The 27,905-nt window shown below is 51.4% G+C and overlaps 2 protein-coding genes across 4 annotated transcripts in view; one reads left to right on the top strand and one right to left on the bottom strand.

The window, feature by feature from the left end:
• The window catches only part of Scn8a (sodium voltage-gated channel alpha subunit 8), a 174,968-nt gene extending 152,747 nt beyond the window's left edge, over positions 1 to 22,221 (top strand). For all 3 annotated transcript variants that reach the window (XM_085831720.1, XM_085831722.1, XM_085831721.1), the window contains exons 21-27: positions 572 to 694; positions 5,898 to 6,182; positions 8,022 to 8,075; positions 8,497 to 8,634; positions 9,569 to 9,673; positions 11,531 to 11,801; positions 15,862 to 22,221. In XM_085831720.1, coding sequence (XP_085687846.1) covers positions 572 to 694; positions 5,898 to 6,182; positions 8,022 to 8,075; positions 8,497 to 8,634; positions 9,569 to 9,673; positions 11,531 to 11,801; positions 15,862 to 17,009 — 2,124 coding nt within the window. In that variant the 3' untranslated portion in view covers positions 17,010 to 22,221. The remainder of the gene's footprint in view (positions 1 to 571; positions 695 to 5,897; positions 6,183 to 8,021; positions 8,076 to 8,496; positions 8,635 to 9,568; positions 9,674 to 11,530; positions 11,802 to 15,861) is intronic.
• A 460-nt stretch (positions 22,222 to 22,681) lies between these two features.
• Tmdd1 (transmembrane and death domain 1) lies at positions 22,682 to 23,798 on the bottom strand. Its single transcript, XM_029469528.2, has one exon. It carries the CDS (start codon positions 23,789 to 23,791, stop codon positions 22,682 to 22,684), a length of 1,110 nt encoding a protein of 369 aa, XP_029325388.1. The 5' UTR covers positions 23,792 to 23,798.
• Between the last annotated feature and the right edge of the window lie 4,107 nt (positions 23,799 to 27,905).

Genomic DNA, 27,905 nt, shown 5'->3' with positions numbered 1-27,905 from the left:
TTCTCAAATGGTTTCTTGTCAACCAGGATAAGAGAGCTTGTCCCTGTCGGAAATCCCATGTTGGCAGAGCTGAGGAGGGGCAGCTGGGGGGTGTGGAATGTGTGTATTTATCTGTATTCTTTTCCATAGGTTCCATTAAGTTTGTCTGGCTTAATTTAATGGGAGCTTCTGGGAGCTGCAGACTGTAAAGGGCGAGGGTAAGGCTCTTGTCACCTCTTCAGGCTCCTCTCCTTCCAACGGGACCTCTTCCTCCCCCATCCCCCCAGCCCCTTCCCTCTCCAACCTGCGTGTGTGTTCTGCCGCCTTCCCTTCCTCCTTCTCTCTTCCCTTTGTGTTTTTCTTCCGCCTCTCTCAACCACCTTTCCTTCCAGGTCGTTTGAGTCAAGTTGAAGTAGGCTGAAGTAGGCAGCCGGTGGTACCCACTTCCGCTGCTGGGGGGGGGGGGGTCCCCCCGCCTGTTAAATCAGTGCTAGGGGGTTTATTCTAACACTCTGGAACCTCTGTTTTCTTTTTTTCTTTTCTTGTTTTTTTTTTCTTGTTTTTTTTTTTTTTCTCTTCTGTTTTTGTGTAGGTCTCTTTAGTCAGCCTTATAGCTAATGCCCTGGGCTACTCGGAACTAGGTGCCATAAAGTCCCTTAGGACCCTAAGAGCTTTGAGACCCTTAAGAGCCTTATCACGATTTGAAGGGATGAGGGTAAGACACTAAGAGTAGCCGATCCTTCTGCATGCCAGTGGAAACTGTTAAAGCATGCTAGAACCGATCACACGGTGGCGAGATCATTCAGACACGAGCTCGGTGATGCAGCTGCTGATTTGATCCTCCACGCTCTCCCTCGCACCTGCCCCGTGTGCAGGGGAATCGCACTAAGCTGCCTCATCACATTAATATCAGCCCCAACCCCAACAACGTGCCGCTGTAGAACATGTTAACACTGGCTCCCTCATCTGGCCTGGCTTACCTGTAGCACTTGGGGCGGCTTTCTGGGCTGTTGGGTTTATAGGGAGAACCACCAGGTGCAAAAAAGGGGAATTATAACCCAGAGACCCACTGAAAAGCCTAGGCTGCAGGCAGGCAGAGTGCAGGGGAGAGGTAGCAATCAGATGAGGCCTATGGCCTTGGGGCAGTCACTGAGAAAACAGCCAAGAAGGGACTTGAAGACAGGGTGGCAGGCTCGGGACTGGGGGCGGAGCAGAATTCGGTGACCCCGGGAGAAGAGATGCTTTTCTTTGTATTCTGATTCCTCTCATTGCACCTTGTTGTTCTCAGCCCAGTCCCACGAGGACTGGCAGCCTCTGTCTGATAGCAAAGCTTCCCCCCTCACCCCAACCCCTGTGCCCATGCTCTGTGGCCCCTGGCCTCACACCATCAGAACAGCAGACAGTGCTAGGTGACTGCGTATCAGCTAGTTCTGAGACACCGCCCCGTTCCTTCCTGCTTGGGTGATATACTACCCAAGTCCAGTTTATAACAAGGGGATACCCTCCCGTGTCATGTTAGAAAGGCTTTCTCTTTTGATGCCTTTTCTCTCTTGGTTCTAATGATTGTTAGTGTGCACAGATACATGCGCACAAACTAAAATGTCTTCCAGAAAATCACCTGGGCAGCTGGTTTGGCGGTGATAGTTTCCTTGTGCTAATCAGAGAGGTCTGTTATTACTTAAGGGGCCCAAGAAAGCTCACTTTATTTTAGAGGTTGAATACATGCAGGAGAGCAAAACAGAGGATGATTTTCAATGTGCAAATATCAGAACGTAGGCATAAGAATGGAGTGATTGCAATGGTCCAGAGAGAGTAAGACTGATGGGCAGAACTGGAGACCAGGACAGTGCGGCTGTGCCCATTCCTCATCTGGGACCCTGGCCACTGGGACCCTCCCTGTTCACAGCTGTACAGAAAGGTGGAACTTATGGAGACTTAGAAGTGTTATTATCTCGTTTTATTTAAACAAACAATGTTTCAACGAGCTCGCGTTTCCTCTGGCATGGTCACAGTTTGGCTTTCTAAACCCAAGCCTTCAACAGCCCTCTTGATGCCCTCTGCAAGAAGGGCAGTTTCCGGGCAGTAAATCCATTCTAATTAAAAATGAATTCTAAGTCTTTCTCCCACAAGTAAGAGGGCTTTGAGCATTTTGCACGATGGGCACTGTTCCAACCAGGCTAAATTCAAAGAGAATATATAGTACTCCAAGGTCAACAGCTGAAATGGCCACAGTGTGAATGGAAGCAGGGTTAAGATGTCCATCTCTGCTCCCCGCTGCTGCCTGCCCACATATTTCTTAAGGGAGGGTAAGCCTTGGTAGTTTTAGAGCCAATAGTCCATCTTGGTATCCGAACAACTCTGAACAAGATAGACAGACAGCTATAGACATTCCATCAAAGGCATTGATTATACCACTGGACCTAAACCTAATCTCTAACGAGGAACCTGGACCTCCTAAAGAGATCACCGCTACCTCTAGACAGCTCCCAGAATGCCCAGTTGGAGCTATGAAGTCTCTCTCCATCTGGCTGCTCATTACTGTCACTCTATCACTGTGTCAAAAGCAGTCACCATGGACCGGCTGGAGGCATTTGCTCAAAGGAAGTGATTTGAATCATCCAGATGTAGGTGTCCTTTTGGTAACCCCTCCCCCTTTTCCACTTAACCCCTTTCCTCACCTTCCCTCACCTCTCATTTGTCATGTCCCCCAAAACTTGGACTTGCCAACTCTCAAGAAGATTAGAAACCCAAAGTCTAAAATAGATAAAAAGGAAGTTTCATTTTTAAAGTACCTACCTGTTTTTGCTCAAGGTAATATTGGCAAGAACAAGTGCGAGCCCACAGTGGCAAGTTAAATTAGTAGCGCTCAGTGGGGTCAGCGGGGTAGAAATACCACTTCTGGTCGGTGCCAGTCAACCAGCAGAGCTAACCAGCTGCTTGGGCAAGTGGAGAGGGCTTAGAGATCCACTCCTGCCCCGAAGCTCTCCAACCCTTCTGTGGGAGAGAAACCACTAACCTGGGCAAAGTTTAGGGCCAGTTACCCAGCAGTGCCTATGTTTATTCAAGCGTGATTTTCCACGGGGTGCGTGTTGTCATTCAGTAGCCTGGCTTCTACATGCCAGCATTTGCAAGATGCCACCTAAACCTCTCAGATAGGAGACCTTGGTAAGCTGAATAGCCTCCACGAAGATGGGCTCAGCTGTCATTGTGCTGCTCTGGTTCGAGGCTCAGCCCTTCAGGTGAAAGGTGACCCTAAAGGGGGCGTCACCCTAGCCTGTCCTGGGTACTCACTTCAGTCTTCTCTCCTTCCTCAAACCAAAGACCAGAAATTGCAACAGTCCTGCCTGCTATTGGCAAAGGAGCACTATCTCGCTCTTTGCTTTTCTCTCCTCCATAGTAACCCTTAAGACCTTGCTGTGCTGTTAACTCTTGAGGGTATTTACTGCTATGAAACATGCATGCATTTCTGTTGTCAGTACACGGTTGTCACTAAAGCCATGTTCCCTCTGCCAGACGCTAAAAGCCATCTCACAGACTATAGAGTGTGCTGAGCAGGAGTGGTCAGTGACCGGTGGGATGGTAAATGTGAGAATCGGCATCCAGTACGTTTCTGACCAACTGACCGTCAGATCATTCACCGAGTATAAACTGCCTTTGAAAAATGCAAACCCCTCACAGGTTTCTGGAACCCACCCTTGAGTTCTGTGCCTTACGCTGTAGAAATCTAGCTTTTTACCAATAACAGATTCCATCATAATTAGGGCAACATAAAATACCCAGAGAGCACAGGAAGAGAGCTAGGGTACTGAGTGAGCACTGGTGAGAACTCATTAGGCTTGTCTTGCCCCTGGGCTGCCGAGAGGAACGCAGTGACAGTCACTCTGGGGGGCACTTAACTCTACTTAAGTGCTTGTGGCTTGACGGCCAGCATCCACAGCAGAGAAGTGAGGGGCAAATTCCACCAACTCTGTCCGCTATTTGGTTTGTAAAGCTAAGGTAAGGAGCTCTCCAGTAGCTGTGATTAATAAATAAAAAGACTGCAGAGGCCGAGAATATAGCTTGAAGGAAAAGCCCTTTTCATCCCCTGCACAGAGAGGGAAGAAGTATATTTTACAGATACATTTTATTTTATAGGATTTTTTTTTAATATTCTGTGAGTGGTGAGGCTCACTTTAGCATCAGACTTATAAAGGTTCAAAGAGATTACCTAGGATTATCTACCTCTCCCTCGCAGTAAGCATTTTGCATCCGTATGTGACTTTAGCGTGTGGACACCTCATAGGGTGCGTTGGACGGAACCTTACATGAGTTCATCAGCATCTTGGAAGTGAGAGGAGTGTGCAGAGCAGGTGATAGGCTGACTTGCCAGGAAAATCCACAGATCCAGGCTTCCACACCAGGCTCTGCTCTCAGCCACACACTTGAGCTCTGCTGTGACATGTGCCACACCCATGCACCCAATCCCATGCAGGCAAATGCACCACACATGTGCATGCAAACGCACCAGACACATGCATGCACACACCACATATGCACTCACCACACACATGCACTCACACGCCACATGCATACATGCACCTGCATGTGCATGGGTGCGAGGGCACACACACACACAGGCTCGAGCTTGTGAATCTGTAACCTGCTCTCCCTGTTTGAGAGGTGACTGTTCCACTGTGGACTGCCCTCTTTGGCCTGTTTTTGATGCTGTCACTAAAGACGAACAACTGTAGAATGAGGTAAAGATTGAGACTGATTATTTAGCACCCTTGATAAATGTACAAAATAACATGGATAATCTCCAGGCTGCAGAGATTCTGGGTGCCCTTGCTTGAAGGAATAGACATTTACAGTAGTGACTATGTCTTGGTCTAAGAGTTAAAAAAGAACTGCCTCTGGGTCTAAAGGCAGAGATTTTCTGATTATGGGTTGCATGATCAGAAAATGAACAGTCTAAAGGAAGTCTGACTATTGTTTCCAGTACAGGACAGCAAAGCGTCTTCTCAGCCATGTTGTCCAGTGAGGACAGTCTGAAGTAAAAACAATGCTATCAGGCCAGCCTTTCTGGGCCTTGGCCACTCCACTCAAGACATTGTTTGACCCAGTGACCTCCAGCGTTGCTTTCTAAGCACTGGGCTCTAGTGGACACCGCTGAGGTGGGAGGTGCTGTCTGGCTGCCTCTAGCATAGAGCAGAAACCAAGAACCATCAGTTCCTGTAGGCTGCTCGGTTTTAACTTTGTGAAGCGTGGCGTTGAGGCCCTGACCGAGCAGAGCATGAGCTGTCAGTGTGTCGAAGGCAGAACAGCAACGAGCCTTGAGGGAGACTCACGTCTGCCCCCATTTTAATCTTAAACTGTTTGGTAGAGGGAATAGAGCTTTTTTCTTTCTTCCTTGAGCCTGCAAAACTCTGCATGCTCAGCTATTGCCTGAGAAGAGATAACTGCCTTGCATAATTGTAAGACGTTCTGTAGTGTGCTAACCCAAAGGGCAGCGCTCTGATTTTGAACAATTGTGCCTTGTTTTCCAGAAGGGGAATGTCTGTTGAAAAGCCGCTAGTGAGCTTGTGATTGCTCTCTGAATGGAGCATATTTTGTGAGTTGGAAAAAAAAAAAGAAATCTGGACTAAGAAATCGTTCTTCTGGTCCCAGGTTGGTGCCTAGAAAAAAAAAGTCAACTTGGGCAGAGAAGTTTGTATTAACCAAAATAAGCCACAACTTACTAAAACTCACCCAAATACAGTGTAGAGACATGGGCACTTGGGGTCCTGCTTGTGGACCTTTCCAGTTTCTCTAGTTGTAAAGAATACGGTGCGTCTGTGGCAGAACATGCCACAGGAGTGTCGTTCCCCTCCTGGAAGCAAACAGAATGTGCCTGTGGCGGGTTCCTGCGCGAGCACTCAGCCACCTCCCTTCCAATGCAGGTGGTGGTGAACGCCTTGGTGGGCGCCATCCCCTCCATCATGAACGTGCTGCTGGTGTGTCTCATCTTCTGGCTGATTTTCAGCATCATGGGCGTTAACCTGTTTGCTGGGAAATACCACTACTGTTTCAACGAGACTTCAGAAATCCGGTTCGAAATCGAAGAGGTGAACAATAAAACCGACTGTGAGAAGCTCATGGAGGGCAACAACACAGAGATCCGATGGAAGAACGTCAAGATCAACTTCGACAACGTCGGGGCAGGCTACCTGGCCCTTCTTCAAGTGGTGAGTGTTTCCACCTCAGGCCTGGAGCAGGCAGGCTGCCAGCACAGGCCCCACCCTCCTCCTCCCAGATCAGGTATGCTCCCCAGATCAGCCTCGGGGCCATGCCTTTCCTCTGGCTTTCCTGATGCCTCTCGGAAGCATCTTGGTGAGAGGCCCAGTTCTGTCGAGCAGCAGACAGAAGCACTGCAGCAGACCGAAGGGTACAAGAGCGGTGGTTCTTAACCTGTGGGTCTCCATCTGGAGTCACAGAGCAGATGTCTGCATCATGATTTCCTAAACAGTGGCAAGGTTATAGTTATGAAGTAGCAATGAAATCATCTGGTGGTTAGGGGGTCACCACAACATGAGGAAATGAAGTAAAATGTCTCAGCCGTAGGAAGGTTGCGAACCCCTGGGCTAGAGTGCTGCTGCCCCTGCAGGGAGCCCAGCCCCGGGCATAGGTCCCAGTGTGTCAGTTACTAAGCTACTTCTGCCAAAGCTTGTGCCACCGTCCCTAGCTTCCCAGTGTCCTCAGCGTTCCCAGTGTTGGGAGCATTTGCCGGGTGACACAGTGTGCTGCATGGGGGCTGGTAGGGCCTTGCCTCGGGCCGTCACGGAGCTGAGGCACACCCGAGTGCTGCCCATAACCTGGGACAAATCATTCTGCTTCTCCGATGACCCTTTGATTCTGTTGTTGAATGCAGATAATAATACCTTGCCTAGTTGTTAAGAGAATTTGTGATTTTTTTTAAAACACTCAGCACAATGCCTAGCACGAAGTTAATTAAGATAATTGTTATTCTGTGTTTTCACTCCTGTTATTACTATGCCTACATTATTCAGTCTTTATAAGGACTAAACATAATGGCACAGGGAAAGCTCCCAGCCTAAGCCAACCTTGGTAAGCTCTCACTGCTGGCTGCAGCAGGAGGAAAGCTAATGGGATGGCTGTGATCCATCCCATAACAGTCCCTTTGCTTTCTGTCAGTTTAAGAAGTTGGGGCTCCTTGGGCCTAGGCTCTTACCTAATATGGACGAGGCCCTGGGTTCACTTCCCAGCACCACAAAATAGCTAGCTTGTTAAAAGAAAAAAAAAAAAAAAAAAAAAAAAGGTTGGGCTCATGACTTAAACCTGAGCAGCTCATGAGAACAAGGGTGCATCTGCCAATCAGCTCAACAAATGTCCACTCTCCAAGCATGCACGGGACAGCCCCACGAGCGTCCACTGTCCATGTGTGCACAGGACTGTTTGGCAGCAGGCCATCCAATCGATAAGTAAAGCAGACCCCCTGAAGTCTAGAATCTGATTGAGCTCAGCGAAGCTGGGAGTGCTAAGCTGACTCTTTATGTTGGCTCTGCCATGCCAGCTCTAGCAGGCTGAAGGAGGGCTGAGAGGAGGCTGCTGAAGAAGAAGTCAGTAAGCTAGTCCCAGGGCCACATGGCTGTGTCAGTCAGGGATGAATTCCAAGCCTGTGGGTTTGTCTGTTTAATGCAGCCATGAGTATCCCGGGCACTTGGTGCTTATGTAACTCCTTTGCATAGAGCAGCTCCTTGGTGGGGGTCCAAGCATTCACACACAAGACCCACCTGCCCTCGCTGTGGGCTCTGCTCTCAAACCTTGTCAAGCGTCAGTCTGTTTCTTTGCCAGACTTCAGTGATTTTTTTCAGGGACTTCACTCAAAGCCTCTTTGGAATCTTTCTTGATAAAAGTAACGTATGTCTATGTAGGCTGTACCTATCTAAACCCCCTCCATCCCCATTTGGTATTCTCATTGAACCTAAGCCCGGCCTTTAGGACCCTGCCTTGACTCCCTACCACTCCCTAACAGGCACAGTCTAATGACTGACTCTGTTTCCCAGGCAACCTTCAAAGGCTGGATGGACATCATGTATGCAGCTGTAGATTCCCGAAAGGTAAGGATGTGCATAGTGAAATGTGGCCAGCTTAAATGATAGAAAGCAAGCTACGTGCTAGATCCATCAGGAACCACACAGGGCAGAAGAACGGAGGACCGCAAGTGTCTCCTGGGACACTAACTGCTCGTCCTGTTAATTATAGAAACTTTTCCTCCTCTCAGTAAATCCTCCCTCTGTCACTGCTTGGTCAGACCCAGCTGGCTACTTGACCCCAGTGGCACTGACTGCCCTCAGGTCACTGCTCCCATAGGTGACAGTGCCTTGGAAGGACAGGTAGACCATGGGAGGGAAAAGAGAACCCCAAGCCTGTCAGCCGCCCAAAGGGAGAGTAGGGCTGGCGGCTTCGGCATGCTGGAGTCAGCTACCTGACGGACGACCCGGGAACTGACTCGAGTCCCTCTTTCCTGTCCTTCGACAGCCGGACGAGCAGCCTGATTATGAGGGCAACATCTACATGTACATCTACTTTGTCATCTTCATCATCTTCGGCTCCTTCTTCACCCTCAACCTGTTCATCGGTGTCATCATCGACAACTTCAATCAACAGAAGAAAAAGATAGGTCCTCCTCCCCACGCCGCCAGCTGCAGAGGCCGGCCCAGATGAGAGGCACTCGGCCTTGTTTCTAGAGAAAGAATCTCTCTCTCTCTCTCTCTCTCTCTCTCTCTCTCTCTCTCTCTCTCTCTCTCTCTCGTTGCCACCCTATGGTAGCACCGGCCCACTGTCCAGACACCAGCCCCAGACAACCCCATTTTGTTTGAGGCTGAACTTTGCAGTGTGTGGTTTACAACATTTCCCTGAAGTTTCGCTTTCTCGAGGCCGCTCCTGATGGAACTCTCTGCCAGAAGGAGGGACAGAGAAAAGAGGCAGATAGTACCACAGGGAGACGCAGACGTGGCACCTGTAGCATGGTGGGAGTGGAGAGGTCACCCTCATAGGACTCCCTTCCTTGTGGGCAATGGTTCTCCTAAAGTACCCTGGAAGACTTAGACTTAATTCTAAGCTGCCTTTTTATACCACAAGTTCCAAATTCTGAATTTCATTAAAAGTGAATTTGCTGTTGGCTGCTCCGAAAGACCTTTTTTTTTTTGTAATGTTTGGGAGGGCCACAGGGCACAGTGCACACAGGGCACACCTTTGACACGAGCACTCAGGAGGCAGAGGCAGACAATTCTCACTCCATAGTTCCAGGCCACCCGGGTTACACAGTGAGACCCTGTCTGGTGTGACTGCCCTCTCATCCCTTGCTCTCGCTCCATGTCCTGCCCTGAAAGCCTGTAGTCAGATGGCCCTGTCTCAAGACTTGGCCTGGGAGATTCCAGACACCCCCACTGAAACTGGCAGCTGTCTCTGACTGGAATGACTGCCCCCATGGGAGTCCTCACCACCGGTGACCTCTGGAGGGAAAGTAGAGTCCTTCCTAGCCTCAGTGGTGCTCGGTCGCACCTCCAGAGCTGGTTGTAATTGTCCCCTCTCTGCATTCTCTCTCTACTTTGGAGGTCAGGACATCTTCATGACAGAGGAACAGAAGAAGTACTACAATGCCATGAAGAAGCTGGGCTCCAAGAAGCCACAGAAGCCCATCCCCCGACCTTTGGTAGGTACACTGGGCAAGCTAATGGATGGCACACTGTACATCTGTTTGGAAAGAACACATGAGGGAGGGCTGCTACAAAGGAAGAGGTGACTGGCTGCCTAGTGCTGCCCGCTGGTCCTCTCCTAGATGCCCAGTCCCAAAGCTCAGAAAGAGCTCTGCAGCCAGTATTAGGAATCAGGTGGGTTTGCATCAGTGCCTGGCCTGTGACGGGAGCCCTCCTGCAAGACAGCACACTGCCAGAGGGGAAGGAAGGAAAGTGATCCCTCCTCTGCCTGTTCAAGGCAGGACTCAGGAGCCAGGCATGGTGGTACCAAGGCAGGACTGTCATAAGGTTAGAGGCCAGCCTGAGCTAGATAGTGACATCACCCTTTAAATAACAAGAGCACTAAGGTTTGGTCAATATTTTCACAGCTGTTGGGCCCTAAAACATGGTAGCAGTAAGGGTGTGGCAGCAGGGTGCTTACATCCCATAATCAGGAAGCAGAGGGGAGGTACTGAGAGCTGGCTCCTCCTCCTTATTCCCTCTGGATGCTCACCCCCTTACCCCTACCCCTACCCCTACCAGTGGGACAGTGCTTAGTAATTTTCTGGTGTTCTTCACTCCAGTCAACCACTACACTGGAACTTTCAGAGAGAGCACGCTGTCCCCTTCCTGTCCAGGCTTTCACCTTGAGCTAGAAATGAAAAGCAAGCAGAAAGCCTGTCTCCCAAGCTCCATGCACACCTGCGTTTGGAAGCCACCCTAAACTGTAAAGTCATGGACTGCCAGTCGGTGGTGACACACATCTTTAATCCCAGCATTCGGGAGGCATAGACAGGTAGATCTTTGAAGTTCAAGACCAGCCTGGTCTACCGAGGGAGTTCCAGGACAGCCAGGGCTACACAGAGAAACCCCGTCTCGAAAAACCACAACAAAACCACCATGGAGCCCGCTGAGCTAAGAACAAGCACTGCCCCCGCAGAGGATCCAGGTGTGGTTGCCAGCATCCGGGTGGGTCACCAGCTCACAAGCGCCTGTAGCTCCAGCTGCAAGGGATCCAGTGTCACACTGTCCCCTCCGGGCACCTCATGTGCACATACCTTACACATATACTAAATGTAAATAAATCTTTGGGGATGGGGAAGGTTCAAGACAGGGTTTCTCTATGTAGTCCTGGCTGTCATGGGACTCACTCTGTAGACAAAGGCTGGCCCTGAACTTAGAGATCCACCTGCCTCCGCCTCCCAAGTGGTGGGATTAAATACATGCGCCACCCCTGCCCAGCCATAAATCTTTAAAACATGTTATATATAAATACTACAAGTGCTTGCATACATACACACACATATAGGCCAGTAATCCCAGCACACAGGAGGCTGAGGGAGAAGGATGGCTGTGAGTTCCAGGCTAGTGTGGGCCACACAGTTGAGTGACAGGCCACCCTGACTACAGAGGGAGACCCTGCCTCAAACTATTTGGAGGCTGGGAGAGAGGCAAGGATGGCCATCCCTCTTCTGACTAGAGACCAGTGAGAAGGAAGGAGGCTGGGTGAGCTTGTCAGGAGGTGCACAGTGAATCCAGCGTGAGTGCAGAGCCACAGACCAGTTCCCCTAGTCTCTGGAGTAAAGTAGCCACTGGGGTCGGGGCAGCATCGGGACGGGGAGAAAGTCCCCAGGCGTGGTGATGTCAGCTCAGGTCAGCAGAACAGTACTTGAGGACACTGGGCCAGCTATCCCGAAGTGGGCTCTGTGGGTGCTCCAGACAGATGCCAGCAGATACCGTAGCCGAGAAGGCGACAAGGAGAGCACCCGGAACAGGGCAGAGCGGCCCGCGGGTCTACAGGCTTCCGCGAACGGGCTTCTGTCTTTCCTCTGCAGAACAAAATCCAAGGGATTGTCTTTGATTTCGTCACGCAACAAGCCTTCGACATCGTGATCATGATGCTCATCTGCCTTAACATGGTGACCATGATGGTGGAGACGGACACGCAGAGCAAGCAGATGGAGAACATTCTCTACTGGATTAATCTGGTCTTCGTCATCTTCTTCACCTGCGAGTGTGTGCTCAAAATGTTTGCCTTGAGACACTACTATTTCACCATTGGCTGGAACATCTTTGACTTTGTGGTGGTCATTCTCTCCATTGTGGGTGAGTGGGCAGGGCCACAGGAAGGGGGGTGAGTGGGTGGGGCCACAGAAGGGGAGAGGGCGGGGCCACAGGAAGGGGGGGTGAGTGGGCGGCGCCATAGAAGGGGAGTGGGCGGGGCCACGGGAAGGGGGGTGAGTGGGTGGGGCCACAGGAAGGGGTGGGCGGGGCCACAGGAAGGGGTGGGCGGGGCCACAGGAAGGGGGTGGGGGTGGGCGGGGCCACAGGAAGGACCAGGACCAGATTTCTGAGAGCAATGTCTAGCTCTCAGGGTGGGCTGGTGCCTCTCTTGTCCCTCCTCTGTGTGCACCTCAGCCTCCCAGGCAGGTCGCACGGCTTGCCTGTTCCTACCGAGTGCTCCCCGCACTCTTGGTGCAAATGCTGCAGCTCAGAGGCAAGAGGTAAAATCTGCTGTGCTTTCAAGGGGTTTAAAGTATACCAGGAAAAGTAGGAGAAACTTGTTTTTCCAGTATGGCAATAGCCTGAGAGATGGCTCAGATGGTAAAACGCTTTGCTGTGGGTCTTAGTCAGGGTTACTACTGCTGTGACGAAATCCCATGGCCAGAGGCAACTTGGGGAGGAGAGGGTTTTTTCATTCATGGTTCATCAAAGGCAGTGAGGACAGGAACTCAAGCAGGGCAGAGACCTGGAGGCAGGAGCTGATGCAGAGGCCGTGGAGGGATGCTGCTCACTGGCTTGCTCATCATGGTTGGCTCAGCCTGCTTTCTTACAGAACCCAGGACCACCAGCCCAGGGATGGCCCCTCTCACAAAGGGTCAGGTCCACCTCCATTCACCAATTAAGAAAATACCCTGCAGGCTTGTCTACAGCCCGTTCCTATGGAGACATACCTTCAGTTGAGGCTCCCTCTTTTCCAGCTTGGGTCAAGTTGACATAAGCTGGCCAGAACACTGTACAAGCTGAGGACCTGAGTGTGAACCCCAGAACCCACATTCTGGGCATGGTGCACACACTTACAATCCCTCACTAGGGAGGCAGAGACAGTGATGAGCTCTTGGGCTCACCGGATAACCAATGTAGCCTAATTGATGGGTTCCAAGCCAATGAGAGAACCTATCTCAAAAAACAAGATGGAGCCAGGCAGTGGTGGCACACGCCTTTAATCCCAGCACTTGGGAGGCAGAGGCAGGCGAATTTCTGAGTTCAAGGCCAGTGTGGTCTACAGAGTGAGTTCCAGGACAGCCAGGGCTACACAGAGAAACCCTGTCTTGAAAAGCAAAAAAAAAAAAAAAAAACAAAAAAAAACCCAACCCAAGATGGATAATACCTAAGAAATGACACCCAAGGTTGACCTCTGACCTTGACATGTAAGTACATACACATGTGCACATGCACATGTACACACACGTGTGATGAGAAGAGAGTGGGTGGAGATTGTTGAGGTGGACAGTAACTGAGGCAGTGGTCACAGGTGCTGGCTACTGAGAAGGCACTGTGGGAAAGTGTCTCACTGGGTCCTTACAGTGGCACCAGAATGGAGTTGTCTTATTGTCTTCACTGCATGGGTTGTTTATGTGGGAAGTAAAAGAAGCCGAGCTCAGGCTAGCCCCCAATAGAGCTCAGGCTAGCCCCAAAGTTCCTATTTTCTTCAACCTAAAAACCCAGCAGGTTGGGGTTCTGGCCGGTCAGGAGAGAAGTGTGAGCCTATTGGCTGTCCTCAGGGCATGCCATTGCCTCCTAGAATGGTGTCCCAAGCACTGTGTACGTGCCTTGGTTCCAGGTAGGTGTGACTAGCTTCTGATACCACAAAAGAGGTTAAACAACAGCAACAACCACCACCACCACCACCCAGGAAGCTAGTCCAGAGCACAGCTGGCCACACCCTGGTTTCTGAGGTTGATGATTACGAACACAAGGCAGACGACCCCACTTTGCCTATATCACCCTGTAAGGACAAAGTATGTTGGTACATGGGACACTGAGTCATGGGGAATTTTCCCAAGAGTCCCTAAGCTAGAGTGTCTGAGGTGAGTCTGCACAAGGACTTGGCTTTTGAGAGTCACTGCCTATACTCACCTTCTGAAGTATACCTCGTGTGACACTGGTTTCCATGCTTCCCACTTCTGCCTGCCTGCCTGCCTGCCTTCCTTCCTTCCTTCCTTCCTTCCTTCCTTCCTTTCTTTTCTTGCTTTTTTTTTTTTTTTTAAGACTTAATGTCAGAGCACAATGCTGCTCCCAGTACTCTGGAGACAGAAGCAGGCAGATCTCTGTAAATTCAAGGCCAGCCTGGTCTACATAGCAAGTTCCAGGACAGCCAGGGCTACATAATAAGGCCCTGTCTCAAACAAACAAAAAAGACTTATTTCTGTGTGCATGTTTTGCCTGTATATGTATATTCAAGGAGAGGGCCTTTCCTGGCTTTTTTTTTTTTTTTTTTTTTTTTTGGTTTTTCGAGACAGGGTTTCTCTGTGTAGTCGTGGCTGTCCTGGAACTCACTCTGTAGCCCAGGCTGGCCTCGAACTCAGAAATCCACCTGCCTCTGCCTCCTGAGTGCTGGGATTAAAGGCATGCGCCACCAAGCCCGGCTGGCTTTTTTTTCATGTGTTTTGCCTGGAGATGTGTGTGTGTGTGTATCACATGTTTGACTGGCATCCACGGAGATTCAAAGAGGGTGTTGAATTCTCCAGAACTGGAATTGCAGACAGTTGTGAGCCATCACGTGGGTGCTAGGAATTGAACCCAGGTTCTCTAGGAGTGCAGTCAGCGCTCTTAACCACTGAGTCACCTCTCCAGCCCCAATTTTTATTTTATTATTTCGTGTGCATGTATAGCTGTGCACCATGCGCATGCAATGCCCTGGAGGGCAGAAGTTGTTGAAGCCCCTGTAACTGAAGTTATGGGTAGAAATGTGTACTACCATGTGGGTGCAGGGATTGGAACCTGGGTCTTCTGCATGAACAGCAAGGGCTTTTAACCACTGCACCATCTCTCCAGCCCTTCTCTTCTGGCTTAAAACCTTCAGGGGAGAGATTTTTGAGTTCTGAAGCTGAAGTCTCAATACACTTCCCTAGTTAAAAGCTTTGGGTGTTCATCTTGTCTCCTTGGCCCTTAAAAGGCAGAAGGTAGGGATGATGTAGAGAGAACACCTCTCGCTGCTGGCCTTTCTGTCTCCTCTTCCTTCCATTGCCTTCCTTGGACTCTCCCTGCCTCCTTCACCCCTAGCCCCCGCCTCTGCCTCTACCCCCGAGTCACTCCTTAGTTTTAAGACGGGTGATCTATGTAAGCTGAGTCACAGGAATGGAAAAAGAAAGGGGAGCCAGATGTCCACTTCACCTCTACCTTTGCCTCCAACCCCTGCCTGCATGCCCCCTGCTTTGAAACCCTTCTGATATACATCTTTTAGTTCAAAATCTTGGGGCACCAAGCAGTAGCCACCCTGGGCAGCCCACTTTGGTCTCCAAGGCAAGCTCTATCATGGAGATGGGGGATGAGAAACAAAGAACAGGATGTTCTGAGGAGTCCGAGCATCCGCAGAGTAATTAGGACAGGAAGCCAAAGGGTAACGAGTCCCCGGGGGGCGTCTCACTCCCTGTTCGTAGATTTGGAAATCTGGTGGAGAATATTTGAGAGCTGCATATGCACACGCTGAAAAAGTGAATCCTTGAACAGGAAAGCAAAGATCTGCTTTGTTTTAGCCATAGGAAGGGATAATGCAAAAGCCATTTTTATCTGAGGAACCAGTCTTGCAGACAAAACCGATTAACATCTTAAATATAGAGATACAGAAAGATAGTCCTATACCATTTCCTAAATGTAGAGGACACCTTGTCAATGAATTCACACATAGTAAAACTAGAAAAATACTGGAACCACTGAGGCCTGCGGATGCCCCTCAGGTCATGTGCTGGCCACGGATAAGCCTGCCCACGGAGCACACGATCTCAGCATTACTGTGCTCTCTATGCTTCTGTTTGGAACATGTCATTGTTTGATTGCAAGGATTCTGTGCATTCTACTCGGCCCATTGAACAACGTCTGCACGGTAAGAGGAGGGAAGGGTTGTGCCTGACCCCAGTAATCACATCCTGTGTTCCTCTCTCAGGAATGTTCCTGGCTGATATCATTGAGAAGTACTTCGTCTCCCCGACCCTATTCCGTGTCATCCGATTGGCCCGCATCGGGCGCATCTTGCGTCTGATCAAGGGCGCCAAAGGGATCCGCACCCTGCTCTTTGCCTTAATGATGTCGCTGCCCGCCCTGTTCAACATTGGCCTCCTGCTCTTCCTGGTCATGTTCATCTTCTCCATCTTTGGGATGTCCAACTTCGCGTACGTGAAGCACGAGGCCGGCATTGATGACATGTTCAACTTCGAGACATTTGGCAACAGCATGATCTGCTTATTCCAGATCACGACCTCTGCTGGTTGGGACGGCCTACTGCTGCCAATCCTGAACCGCCCCCCTGACTGCAGCTTGGACAAGGAGCACCCAGGAAGTGGCTTCAAAGGGGACTGCGGGAACCCCTCCGTGGGCATCTTCTTCTTCGTCAGCTACATCATCATCTCCTTCCTCATCGTGGTGAACATGTACATTGCCATCATCCTGGAGAACTTCAGCGTGGCCACAGAGGAAAGCGCCGATCCTCTGAGCGAGGACGACTTCGAGACTTTCTATGAGATCTGGGAGAAGTTTGATCCTGATGCCACCCAGTTCATCGAGTACTGTAAACTGGCCGACTTTGCCGACGCCCTGGAGCATCCGCTCCGAGTACCCAAGCCCAACACCATTGAGCTCATCGCCATGGACCTGCCCATGGTGAGCGGAGATCGAATCCACTGCTTGGACATCCTTTTCGCCTTCACCAAGCGAGTCCTGGGAGACAGTGGGGAGTTGGACATCCTGCGGCAGCAGATGGAGGAGCGGTTTGTGGCGTCCAATCCTTCCAAAGTGTCTTACGAGCCTATCACCACCACTCTGCGGCGCAAGCAGGAGGAGGTGTCTGCAGTGGTCTTGCAGCGTGCCTACAGGGGACACTTGGCTAGGCGGGGCTTCATCTGCAGAAAGATCACTTCCAACAAGCTGGAGAATGGAGGCACCCACCGGGAGAAGAAGGAGAGCACCCCGTCCACAGCCTCCCTCCCCTCTTATGACAGCGTGACAAAGCCCGACAAGGAGAAGCAGCAGCGGGCAGAGGAAGGCAGGAGGGAAAGAGCCAAGAGGCAAAAAGAAGTCAGGGAGTCCAAGTGCTAGAGGAGGGGGAAAGGGAAGCTTACGCTGGCTGAACACGGGCAAGTGAAAGCTTGTTTACAAACTTCCGAATCTCACGGACACAGAGCAGCTGCGGAGATGCTGTACTGGAAGACCTATACCAAACATAGTCTGCTTACACGTGACATGGTTGCATCCTGAGCGGTGACCTGCTGGGGACAAAGGACCCTGCTCCCTGGACTCACAGATTTTTTCTATCGCTTGGGCAGACGTTACTGCATGTTCCACACTCGGTCAATGCAACTTAGGAGTAAACTTAACAGGATACAAACAGAGGCGGCTGCCGGGACCAGCAGATCGCCGCTGCAGCCAAATGGATTCTATTTTTTTTTCTTTCATTTTGTTGATTCTCAGAAGCAGAAAGCATCACTTTAAAAGTTTGTTTGTTCATGCAAACAATATTTGCATTCTTACATTAGTTAAGCTAAGCAGCAAAAAGAAACACACACACATACAGACACACAAAGACGCACACAGACACACACACACACACATTCAGCCTATGTCACTAATCGTCTGTTTCTTTAACATAACAGCATCTTCTCCACGTGGGTGGCACACGGTCTGGAGACGGTGGGGGAACAATCAGGGTTTCAGGCTGAGGAGGACTTGCTCAGGCCAATTCCAAATCTTGTGCTCGTTCAATGCGTAGAAATGACTTGCATGATGGCATGCTGTGTTCAGAAGTCATGCATGAGATCCATACACCAACAGACACTAGCAATCCTGTCCCTCGCATTGGCTCAGCCTTCGGACAGGACCCAGCCCTGCACCGTTCACTGTATTTGGAGAAATGGTAAGAGTTCCATACCGGCTGCAATCCTCTCAGTGTACGAGTCTTTCATACACCTCTGGGTAGGGAGACACAATTAACCAATTGACCACTACCAACAAAAACGACCCAACCAAACAAGCAGATGGATCCGCTGCATATACATGTTTGACAGACATCTCTGACATACAGCCATTGTCGCACATTTTGCTGCTCTGTCCAATACATGGGGAGACTCTGGCCCCGAATGGCTTGTACTATTAATGTCACTGTAAAACCAAATCCTAGGGCTAAAAAAAAAAAAAAAAAAGAAAAGAAAAAAAAGAAAAAAAAAGAAAAATACTAATAGAAAAAAGAGTTCATTTGTATCTTGCAATATCCTGATGATTGTTTAGCCTTCATCCTGGAGAACTGACCCTGGGGTAGAGATAAAAGTGCTATTTATTGTAGCATGTTACCTCTAGGGGGCCTTTGGGGGACTTACAGAAACCTTGTGGGGGGTTTGGGGTGCTTACTGCATTCAGTGTCATGTCTGTCTGCTTTTCTCCAGGCTCAGGTAGATACGGAAAGGGGTTCAGATATTCTGAACTGCCCTGTCCTGCAGAGGGGTTGTCACAAGCTCCTGGCTGCACGGTTCTTCCTACTTCTGCCATATCCCTCCAGCCAGCAGGGCTCCCCTTCCCAGCCGCTCAGGGCTGGCGAGGACACCCGTGTTGGCTGGGATATGGCTGTAGGCTCTTCCATGTGTAGAATAACGGTCTCTAGCAGGACCTGATGGAAAGACGGAGCTGCCTCTGGACGGAGCCCACTTGGTCTTGTTTCTACGACGGCTTTTGTGAGAAAGGGACTCAGTAGTAATTCTTTAGGGTGTCACAGCTTCCCCCTGGCCTTTCCTTTCAGCTCACCTTGCTTTCTGCTTAGTGGCCTGCCCGCTGTTGTTCGGGGACGGCTTCTAGAGGGGCATCATATCTTCCATCCCATCCCCCACTTTACAGAAGACAGTTCTTAGCCCAGGGTGTCTCGGCTGACCACAAGGTCTCAAAGCCAAGATGCTGCACTTGAATGCCAGAAAGTCTCTCTGAGCCAAATCAACACAAACCCTTCCTGAGCATAGTGTGGAGGGAAGCGAGGGGCCCATCCGTAGACACGTCAGACGCACCAGTCCGCCTTGCAGTAGAAGCACTTTGGATGTAATCTCACAGTCCACCTGACTAGTTTTGCATAGAACAAACCACAGCCAGTCAGTGAGCAGAGCTTTCTATCTTCTTGGACCGGTAGACACTGTCCAACTCTCCCAGCTCAGAGAGAGTGTCTGTGTCACCACAGCTAGGACAATTCTAGAGCGCCACCTGCAGGCAACATCGCAAACAGCACAAAACAGGAGCTGACCTGTGGTTATTCTTTTTAAGAGAATTATAAATACTGTAATATATAATTTTATTTTATTGGCATGCCTTTTTGTAAATACAAATTACTAACTTATTAAATAGGAAATGGCTTCTGGCTTACGCCATTGTCATGGTTATTTTTATTTTTTTATACTTTCCTTTCTTCTTAGAATTTAGAAGCTGTCAGCCAATGTATACCCCTAACCAGACAGACAGACAAAAAATTTTTTATTGCTAATGGTCTTTTCCAAAACAACAAAAAATATATATATTTTTGTTCCAATGTGCAATAAATTCTAACCACTTCTATGCAAGATTTGGCTAAACTCAATCATTGTTCTTAGATCTTGAGATGGGCAACAGCTATTTGATCCTGCTAGGAACACCAAGCGCCATGCTAGTAATGTTCAGCTATTAGATCTGACCCTCTTCCCCCAGCTCCTGACCCAGCCCAGCAGGCTGTGCCTCAGTTTCTCACACCCTCCAACAGCCTCGCAGGGAAGAAGCCACCTCCGACTCCGCTTGCTCTAACTTTCACTCTGATCAGACCTCTCCCAGCAATGCCCCTCACCTTCCATCTCTCCACCCAGCCACTCTCTGCCTGCCTCGCTCTCTCTGTCCCGCTCCATGATCCTTTCTTGTGAACCACACCATCACCAGCAGTTCACACCCGCAGTTAACAGGCATCGAACCTTAAAGAATCAGCTACAGCAGTTTTTGGTTGGTTTGGTTTTGTTTTGCGTCCTCATTGCGTGAGCAAGTGGCAGGGCTTTGCCAAATATTCATGAAGCCTGTCAAAGAGCGGCAGCAGCCAGTACCACTGCACATATATATATAGATATATAAATATAATATAAATATTTATTTTTTTGTAGCCGGGTCCTTGGTGCAGTATTTATATTCCACGATCCTCCTTTAAAAATAATAATAATAATAATAAAAAGGACAAAAAAGCAAAAAGTCATGTGATGCTGTTCATTTAAAACGCAGAGCCAAAGCCCCTGAGCAGTAGTCGCCATGACTACTGGTTGTGTGAAAACACTTCCTTCTTCCTTAACTTCCCTGTGGCTTAGGGTGAGAGGCTGGGAGTCACAGGGCAGAGGGTGGGAGCAGGAAAGCCGAGTCGGAGTGATCTGCTCTCACCATCTGGAAATGAGCCACTTGGGCATCTGAAGCTTCGCACAGAGACACAAGCTCCCCCTCAGGGCCCCTGAAGCAACATAGAGTGCCCAACGGGCTTCTCTCATCACCACAACCCACGTAAACTGTAAGAGTCCCATAGTGTGCTAGTGAGTGCATGGAGCCTGACGCCGCCCTAAACGACACCAGACACCTGATCTTTAGAAAAGTAAATCACTATTAGCCGAAAGGAAACAAAATTTACAAAACAAACAAACAAAAAATATGGCCCTTTTTTACCACACAAGGGAAGCCTGTCTTGCTGTGTGTCTGTGTTTGACTTTTCAGTTGTTGAGGTCTGGGAACTGGGACCCTGGAGCTTTGGGGAAGGAGAAAGGAAAACAGAGCCCCCCACCCCAATTCTAAGTAGGTACTGCAGAGAAAAGCCAGGTCCTGACCCCCCAGGTCCCTGCTTACTGATTGCATGTGGCATTACCCCTTAGACTGGACCCCCCTCCCTCACCGTTCCCACCCAGCAGAGCCCCCCAGAGATGACTTCAACCAACCTAGCTGGTCTGGCCTTACTTCTGCCTTGTTCGTGGTTATGATTTAAGAAAGAAAGAAAAAAAAAAAACCTCTCCTGACCCCCACCCCCCAAGGCTAGCGCAAGCACGCTGCCCGGCAGCTTCCAGTCCACCAGCTCGTGCTGGCCCTGCCTTCCATCCACTCCCATTATCAGACCGGCAGACGGGCTGTCCCCTTCACATTTGTGCAGGGGAGGGGCCACCCCTCGGGGACATCCCTCTCCAGGCCATGTCTCCTGGTCTAGGAACACTCAGGAGGATCTTGAAGTGCCCACTCTAGTCCACTCTAGTAGCTGAACTGGAGAGAGTCGGCTGGTAGGTCAGTCCCTGTCCTTGTCCCTCAGCTCCAGCCTCCAGGCCTTCTGTGGAGGTGAAATTGCCATGGGTCAGGACGTGGTGACCTGAACCCTGGGCATCTTCTGGAACGATGCCTCTTTCTTTTCTCAGATGTTGCCCAAAGTTTTGCAAAAAGCTTCGTTCATTTTCAGGTACTCCCCCGCCCCCTAAAGAATTAGCTGCTGTCAGTCAGCCAGGGGGTCAGGAGAAGAGGAAGTCTGGGTTCAGAGGTCAAGACTTGCACCCCGGCCTGTGCTTCTTGCCTCTTCTCAAGACTGCCAAGATTTCCTCCATTAAAACACTCCTGAGGCACCCCTGCCCCTGACCCCACTGCTGTTTGCTGTACATAGAGGCTAAGTGGGGTGAAGTGGGCAGGCGTGCACATGTATGTGTGTGTGTGTGTGAAGAATGTACATAGGTAAAGGGGAGCGTGGTCCAGTGGTTCCAGAAGAGGGACAGAACTGTGTTCCATCCCTAGCTTGACCACTGGCTCGCTGTGTGGCCTTGGGCAAGTCACTTAACCTCTCTGTGCCTCAGTTTCCCCATCTGTAAAATGGGGGTAATAATACTGACCTACCTCACAGGGGTGTTGTGAGGCTTTAACTAGATGTTTTGTAAAGCGTTCTGAGATACAGAGACAAAGGCGCCAGGGAAGGGCAAAGTATTCTTTGGACTTGAGGAAGAGGAACTAGTACCATAAACGCTGCTATTCTGAGAGCCATTTTAAACTGCACTGCTCCACCCCCCCGCTTCTCATCACCAGGACAGCAGGTGGAGAAATGTCTTTCCTTGCACTTGCTTCTGGGGTTTGTGATTCTTCTGATTTTTCCCCTTGCTGTATCTCCTTCCTTACCCCTCCACTCGTTCCCTGTTCTGTTACTGCGGAAATGGCAGAAATGCTTGAGAAATGAGAATGTATAAGTGGATTGGAAGTTTATAGTCTGGATTTTCAATTTTACTTTGTACTGTACATCTTTTTACTTTAGAATTTGCAATAAAGGGTTACGTCAATCTTGTTTTCAACTCTCCTCTTGGAATGGCCTGTCATTCAGTCATGGCTCTCTCTCTCTCCAGGCCCCTAACTCTAGGATTCCCTGGCAACAGACACTCCGGGGTTTGCTTTCCAGGTGGGGCTGACTCGTCCCTCAGAGGTGGGTGGGACAGTGGCTAGTAAGCTTTGCCCGAATGACTGAGTGGTGCTACGCGCGCGCGCGCGCGGCCTTGCAAGTCACACAGCTCCGGTTCAAGAGGCCAACTGTGCCTCTAAGGAGTAGGGAGCAGTTTCCTGGCACGCAGCAGACAAACGAGAGTATCCAAAAGCAGGGGCACGCGGGCGCTGGGCAACGCTGGGGACCTCGGGCCGGCTCCCGCGCCCCCACTTCCATCCAAGCAGCCACAGACTGCTCCCTCCTCCGCTTTAGGAAACTTTATAGCGGCGCGCCGCCGTCAAGCGGTTCACGGCGACGGGCAGAGGGGCAAGGGAGGCTGCGGCGCCCAGGACCGAGGCAGGAGCGGCTCCGTTTCCCAGCTGCAGGGCGTCCGAGCCGGCCTGGGCCGGGAGGCGGCGGCCTGGCCGCGGGCACGAGGCCACGCCGGGTCGCCGTCGCGGTTGTCGCCGGTGATCCACAGCGTGAGCACGGTGATCAGCGCCCCGGTGCATAGCGCTCCCAGGAAGCCGGCAAGGAGGCCGAGCGCCAGCGGCCCCACCCAGGCTGAGAGGCTGCGCGTGTACGGGGGCTGCGGCAGGCGCTCCATGATCAGATCCAGCTTGTCCCAGTCAGGCGCGGGGGCGGCGGCGCGGCGAGCACGCGGAGCCGGGGCAGGGACTGTGGCGGGACCTTGGCGGGAATTGGGGGCGGGACCGGGGGCGGGACCTGGGACGGGACCCGGGACGGGGGCGGGGACCGGGACCGGGACGGGGGCGGGGACCGGGACCGGCGCCCGGGCTGGGGCCAGGAGTTGCTGCAGGTAATTCGCGCCGGTCCTCCGCAGCTGCAGCGTCGCCTGCTGGTGGAGGTTCTTGGCCAGCTCCCGTGCCACATCCGGGCGGCCACTGCGCCGTAGGGCTCGGGCCACGCGGTCCCACGACAGGGACGGAGCCTGAGCGGCCAACCAGGTTGCCAGCGCCTCGCGGCAGCGGTCAGAAACCTCACTGGACTCGGACGTGCCCTCCCTCTCCTCCGAAGCCTGCGCGGTTGTGGCCCGCTGCGGCTCTCCCACCGAGTCCTGCGCCCTGAGCGAGGGTGTGGGTGGCTCGGGCGTTGCCCGCCGGTCCGCAGATAGCCGGACCAGCTCCGCTGCCGCTCGCCGCTGTTGTCCCACCGAGTCCTGTGCCCCAAGCCGGGGTGCGGGTGGCTCGGGCGTCGCCAGCAAGTCCTCAGATAACCGGGCCAGCTCCTGGTCCATGTCGGGCTCGGGTACCTCAAGGAGTGAACGAAAGTGGTTGCACTCCTCGGGGGTCAGCAGTTCCGCCAGGCGGACTGCTGCGTGGGGGCCCATGGCGTCCAGCGCGCTCGTGAGGGGCAGCAACCCATTACAGAGGGCCAGGATCAGCGCCCACACCATGGCTCGGCCTGAGGGAGGGGCTCCGAATGCCGAGGCTCTGTTGCAAGACTGGAGATTGTGGCGTAGAGGCGAGGAACTTTCGTGGAAAGCTGAACGCTCTAGGCAGAGACAACTCAGCTACCAGGGGTGGGGGTGGGACACAGATCTGACCATTCAGGGTCCAGAGGAACAAGGTTCCCAGCAGCCCTCCTTCCCCCACCCCCGCAGCTCCCCATTCCCACCCCCCTCCACCTCATGGAGGGCAGGAACTAGTGACCCAACCCACAGCAATGGCTGTGGAACTGGGTAGGAATCTGGACCTTATATTGAAGTGCCCACTCTAACCCCACTGATACCCCAACCTTTTATAATTCATTTACCACCCTTCGCCCTCTAACAGAAGCCCTGGACCCTCTGCTCACTATCAGCGTCCATATTCAGCCAAGGTCTCCCGTGCCTGGTTGTTAGCCTGCTAGCACGTACGGCTGCTAGTCTAAACCCTCATCTTAAGTCTGAGCAAATTCCCAGTTCCCCCCATCCATACACTGGGCTCACACTATCTCACATCATTTCCCAAGGTGGCTTGACTGTGGGCCCTACTGTCTCATCCCTTCTGGGAGCCACACACAAGCACAATCAACACACACATACCCCAGGCCCCCTCTCACACCCAACACACTGCTGTTAGATCTTTTTACTGCCCTGTCCATGAGAAGGAAGTCTCCACATTGCCCCAACAGTGACCAGTACCTAAGTCTCAGGAAAGGCCCGTTGACTGCCTGTGTGAATTTTTGTGAACCAGTCCCCTATCCACAGCTACCTACACACCTGTAAGCCGAGGCTTCATTGTAGTGTACCAGGCCTTAAGGGTAGCGTAGTCTCGCCTGACTCCTCTAACCTCAGGTCTCCACAATCCTGCCTCCACTTTATGCTCTTGTGACAAATATGAATGGTGCCAAGAATACTCTCTCCAGCCTCCACGTTTTGCTGGCCTCTAGCCCTCCTACCTGGGAAGGTTCCTAACTTGTCATTTGTGACTACTCCCCCCTTCCCCTCCCCACTCTGTGTGGTGTGGAGCCCTTGTGTGTGCATCAGTACAGGCCTGAGGCAAACCTGCTCTATCCCTTCCCTCCCTACTAAAAGTCAGACTCTCTCAGTTGAATCCAGAGTTCACTGATAGGGTTAGCCCAGCTAGCCATCTTACGCTGAGGGAGCACCTAGTTCTGCCTTCCAAAGGGCTGGAATTGCTGAGTTGCCCCAGCGATGCAGCTTTGCTTGGGTGCTGGGGATCCGAACTCTGACCCTCACCCTTGCATGGTACTGCACCCGTTGAACCATTTCCCCAGCTCTCTTGGGCATTCTTAAGAGAAGCCATGTGTCCTTCAGTGCGTCCCTCCAATGAGTGCCAGAGATTCTAGGGTCTACTCGCCGCCAAGTTCCAGGTGACTGTGTCACCATCAAACAAGTGTGTCAGCCATGAGAAGACTCCTAGGGCCCTTCCCCCAGCACCCGTACCTTGTTTTTATAGTTACACATGCTCTGTTTGGGAGACTGTCCCCACTGTGAATTCTCAGGGGTACCCTTGGCAATTTGGGGAGGTGGTTTGATTTGGCATTCCCACGATGTCTTCAAAGGCTAGGTACATGGCAAACTGCGGGAGAGCTTATCTGGACCGCCAAAGACCAAGAGGTTATCACTCTTTGAATCCTGGAAATACATGCATTTGTCTCTCCCCCCAGAGGCTGCTTCTGGTGTTGCCTCTGTGAACCTGTAGTGAGCCCTAAGAGGGAGCCAAGTATACTGTTCCCTTAGCCCATGGTACATTTTTAAGAGTCCAGCTATGTGTGGCAGGCAAGGACCTGTTAGTGGGTCCCAGCCTCTCCACAGAACTTTTAAACGATGTCCCTAATTTTTCTGTGGCAGTATTTTCCCTGTCCAATTACATTAAAATATTAGTGCAGCAGGAGGCATGTGATTGGACAGGGGAAAGGGAGGCAGCCTGAAGCGTTGCAGGGACAGAGAGCGACTCAGAGGAGGAGAGGGAAAAAAAAACAAGATGGAGGACAGACAGGAAGAAGATCCTGAACCAGCGTGGCTTTGAATAGCCACAGGTAGATATGATACCATAAAGGAAAGAATAATTGGGATCGCTTGTCTAATCTAGGTGGCAGCTTGTAACATTATCGATTGGCCCTGAAATTATTGTGTGGGCATCTTGTGAGCTGAGAATTTATTGATACGTAAATCCGACTCCTTAATTATAAGCTTCTAGAGTTTTGTTTCTACCGGGTTGCTGGGTGTTGTGGAGGCTGACCGTGGGGTGGACAGTCGTTGCATGGGGCTGGCATAGCAGCGAAGGTAACTCGGGAGCTCTGGCCCTGACGGAGAGTTGGAGGGCAGAGAGTAAGTGGTTGGAGCTCAGGAACTTTGTGGTTTCTTTTCTTTCTCTCTTTTTTTCTTTTCTTTCTTTCCTCCTCCTTCTCCTCCTCCTCCTCCTCCTCCTTCTTTTATTATTTCCCGCAACATTTTTCCACCTCCCAGCTTCTTACCGTGAGTGATAATCAGGACTGAACGGCAGGGTGGAAATGGGCAAAGGATCTCATGTGGCCTGCAGGACTGGGCTTCAGATGTCTCCAAACCTTGCCCTCCACCCTGTGGAAGACAAATATGACCCTCATCATGCTCACCCAGGGCTACTGCCCTGCTCTTGGGAGCCCCAAGGAACAGAAACACTCAGAGCCACAGCCAAGAGAGTGACAGACCTGAGTAGCCGACACTCCCCATATCCCACTACCCACAAGAAATCCTCTGGATGCCACACATCATAACTTTAATACTGTGTAATATCTTCTTTTAAAATACAGTGTCTTCTGAGGTAGACAGGCCACAACTGCAGAACATCATCAGATAGGAGATAAATATGTCCATGTACAACACACAGCAAAATGAGGTAGAAATGGGTTACAACTGAGAGAGGATCCCAACCCAATGTTAGCAGAGGGAGTGGAGGGCCGGCGTGCCCTCCCCTGCGCTCCATCCCTGGATTCTTTGGTATGCCCCCCAACATTGCTAGGGCTAGACCCGCCCTGCCATCCTGCCCCATGCTCATGAGGTAGGTGCTGCAGCCGGGGGCTGTCTTCTTGTGCAAAGCTTCCAAACCGGGAACAGAAAGAGCCCAGCAAAGGAAGTGTGGGGACCCTAGCGGTGGGTCCATGTACTTCTAACCCCCCCCCCACTTTCCTGCCCTGTACCCCCACCCCCACCCCAGACCTGAGAGAACTCCCTTACTCCAGGCCCCACCGAGGATCATCTGCAGTATCACCCTGGGTCACTTGCTCTGAAGCATCAAGCCCTGTACTTGGTCGGCTGGCTCCAGAGAGTGGCTTGGAGAGAACAAGGATGAAGGAGACACAGTAGCTCTCCTGTTCACACTCCTCACACCTGCCCTCAGCACCCTGCCCCTGCTCCTGCCATGTCTCTCGTGGTATTCTCGGCATCCAGAACGTGAAGGAACGTGAAGGGATCTAGGAGCTGTAGGGGCAAGGGGTAGGGGGGCTAAGGTGGGACAAAGATAGGGGGTGTACCTTCTTTGCACCAAAGAGTGTGAAATGGCCTGAGGGGACCAAAGAGCCTTATCAAGAGAAGGAGCAGGAGGGATGTGGTTTGCAGAGAAGTCTGGACTAACGTCACAGGAAAGCACTAATACACAGAGACACAGAACCTTTTTCAGGGCAGTGCTCTGCCTCGTCACAGGGTGCCTGGCTCCTAGTAGTCAATGTTATATCCAGCCAGACTTGTGGCTAGACCATGGTCACGCCAGAGGAAATCCTCTTAGCCTGTTATTGAGCACCTCTGACAGAACCTGCTTCCAATCAGATGGCCTGAGAACCTTCTGCCTGGCTGAATGGACAAGAGCACCCCAACTCTCTGTAAGGTTCACAGACCACCGGAAGCTGAGGACTGGGGCCCACGGAGGAGAATGGCAAGAAGGCAGCAAGCAGCACCCTCTGGAGCCTCTGCCCCGATCCTCTTGCTTGCAAGCTGGACCTGGGGAGGAAGCCCTTAGATACATTCTGCGTCTATCCCAGGGACAGCAGTCTGGGGCTTGTGTCTGGTCTTTTCTCATTAGCCCCAA

This window comes from Mus caroli, unplaced genomic scaffold (genome assembly GCF_978045245.1).
Source record: "Mus caroli unplaced genomic scaffold, Mus_caroli_1 scaffold_16, whole genome shotgun sequence".
Classification (NCBI taxonomy): Eukaryota; Metazoa; Chordata; class Mammalia; order Rodentia; family Muridae; genus Mus; species Mus caroli.
This window is presented reverse-complemented; position numbering and strand designations above follow the sequence as displayed.

What these genes read in the sequence shown, in the direction of transcription:
- Tmdd1 (XM_029469528.2), bottom strand. Translation starts at nt 23,791, where the DNA reads ATGGTGTGGGCGCTGATCCTGGCCCTCTGTAATGGGTTGCTGCCCCTC.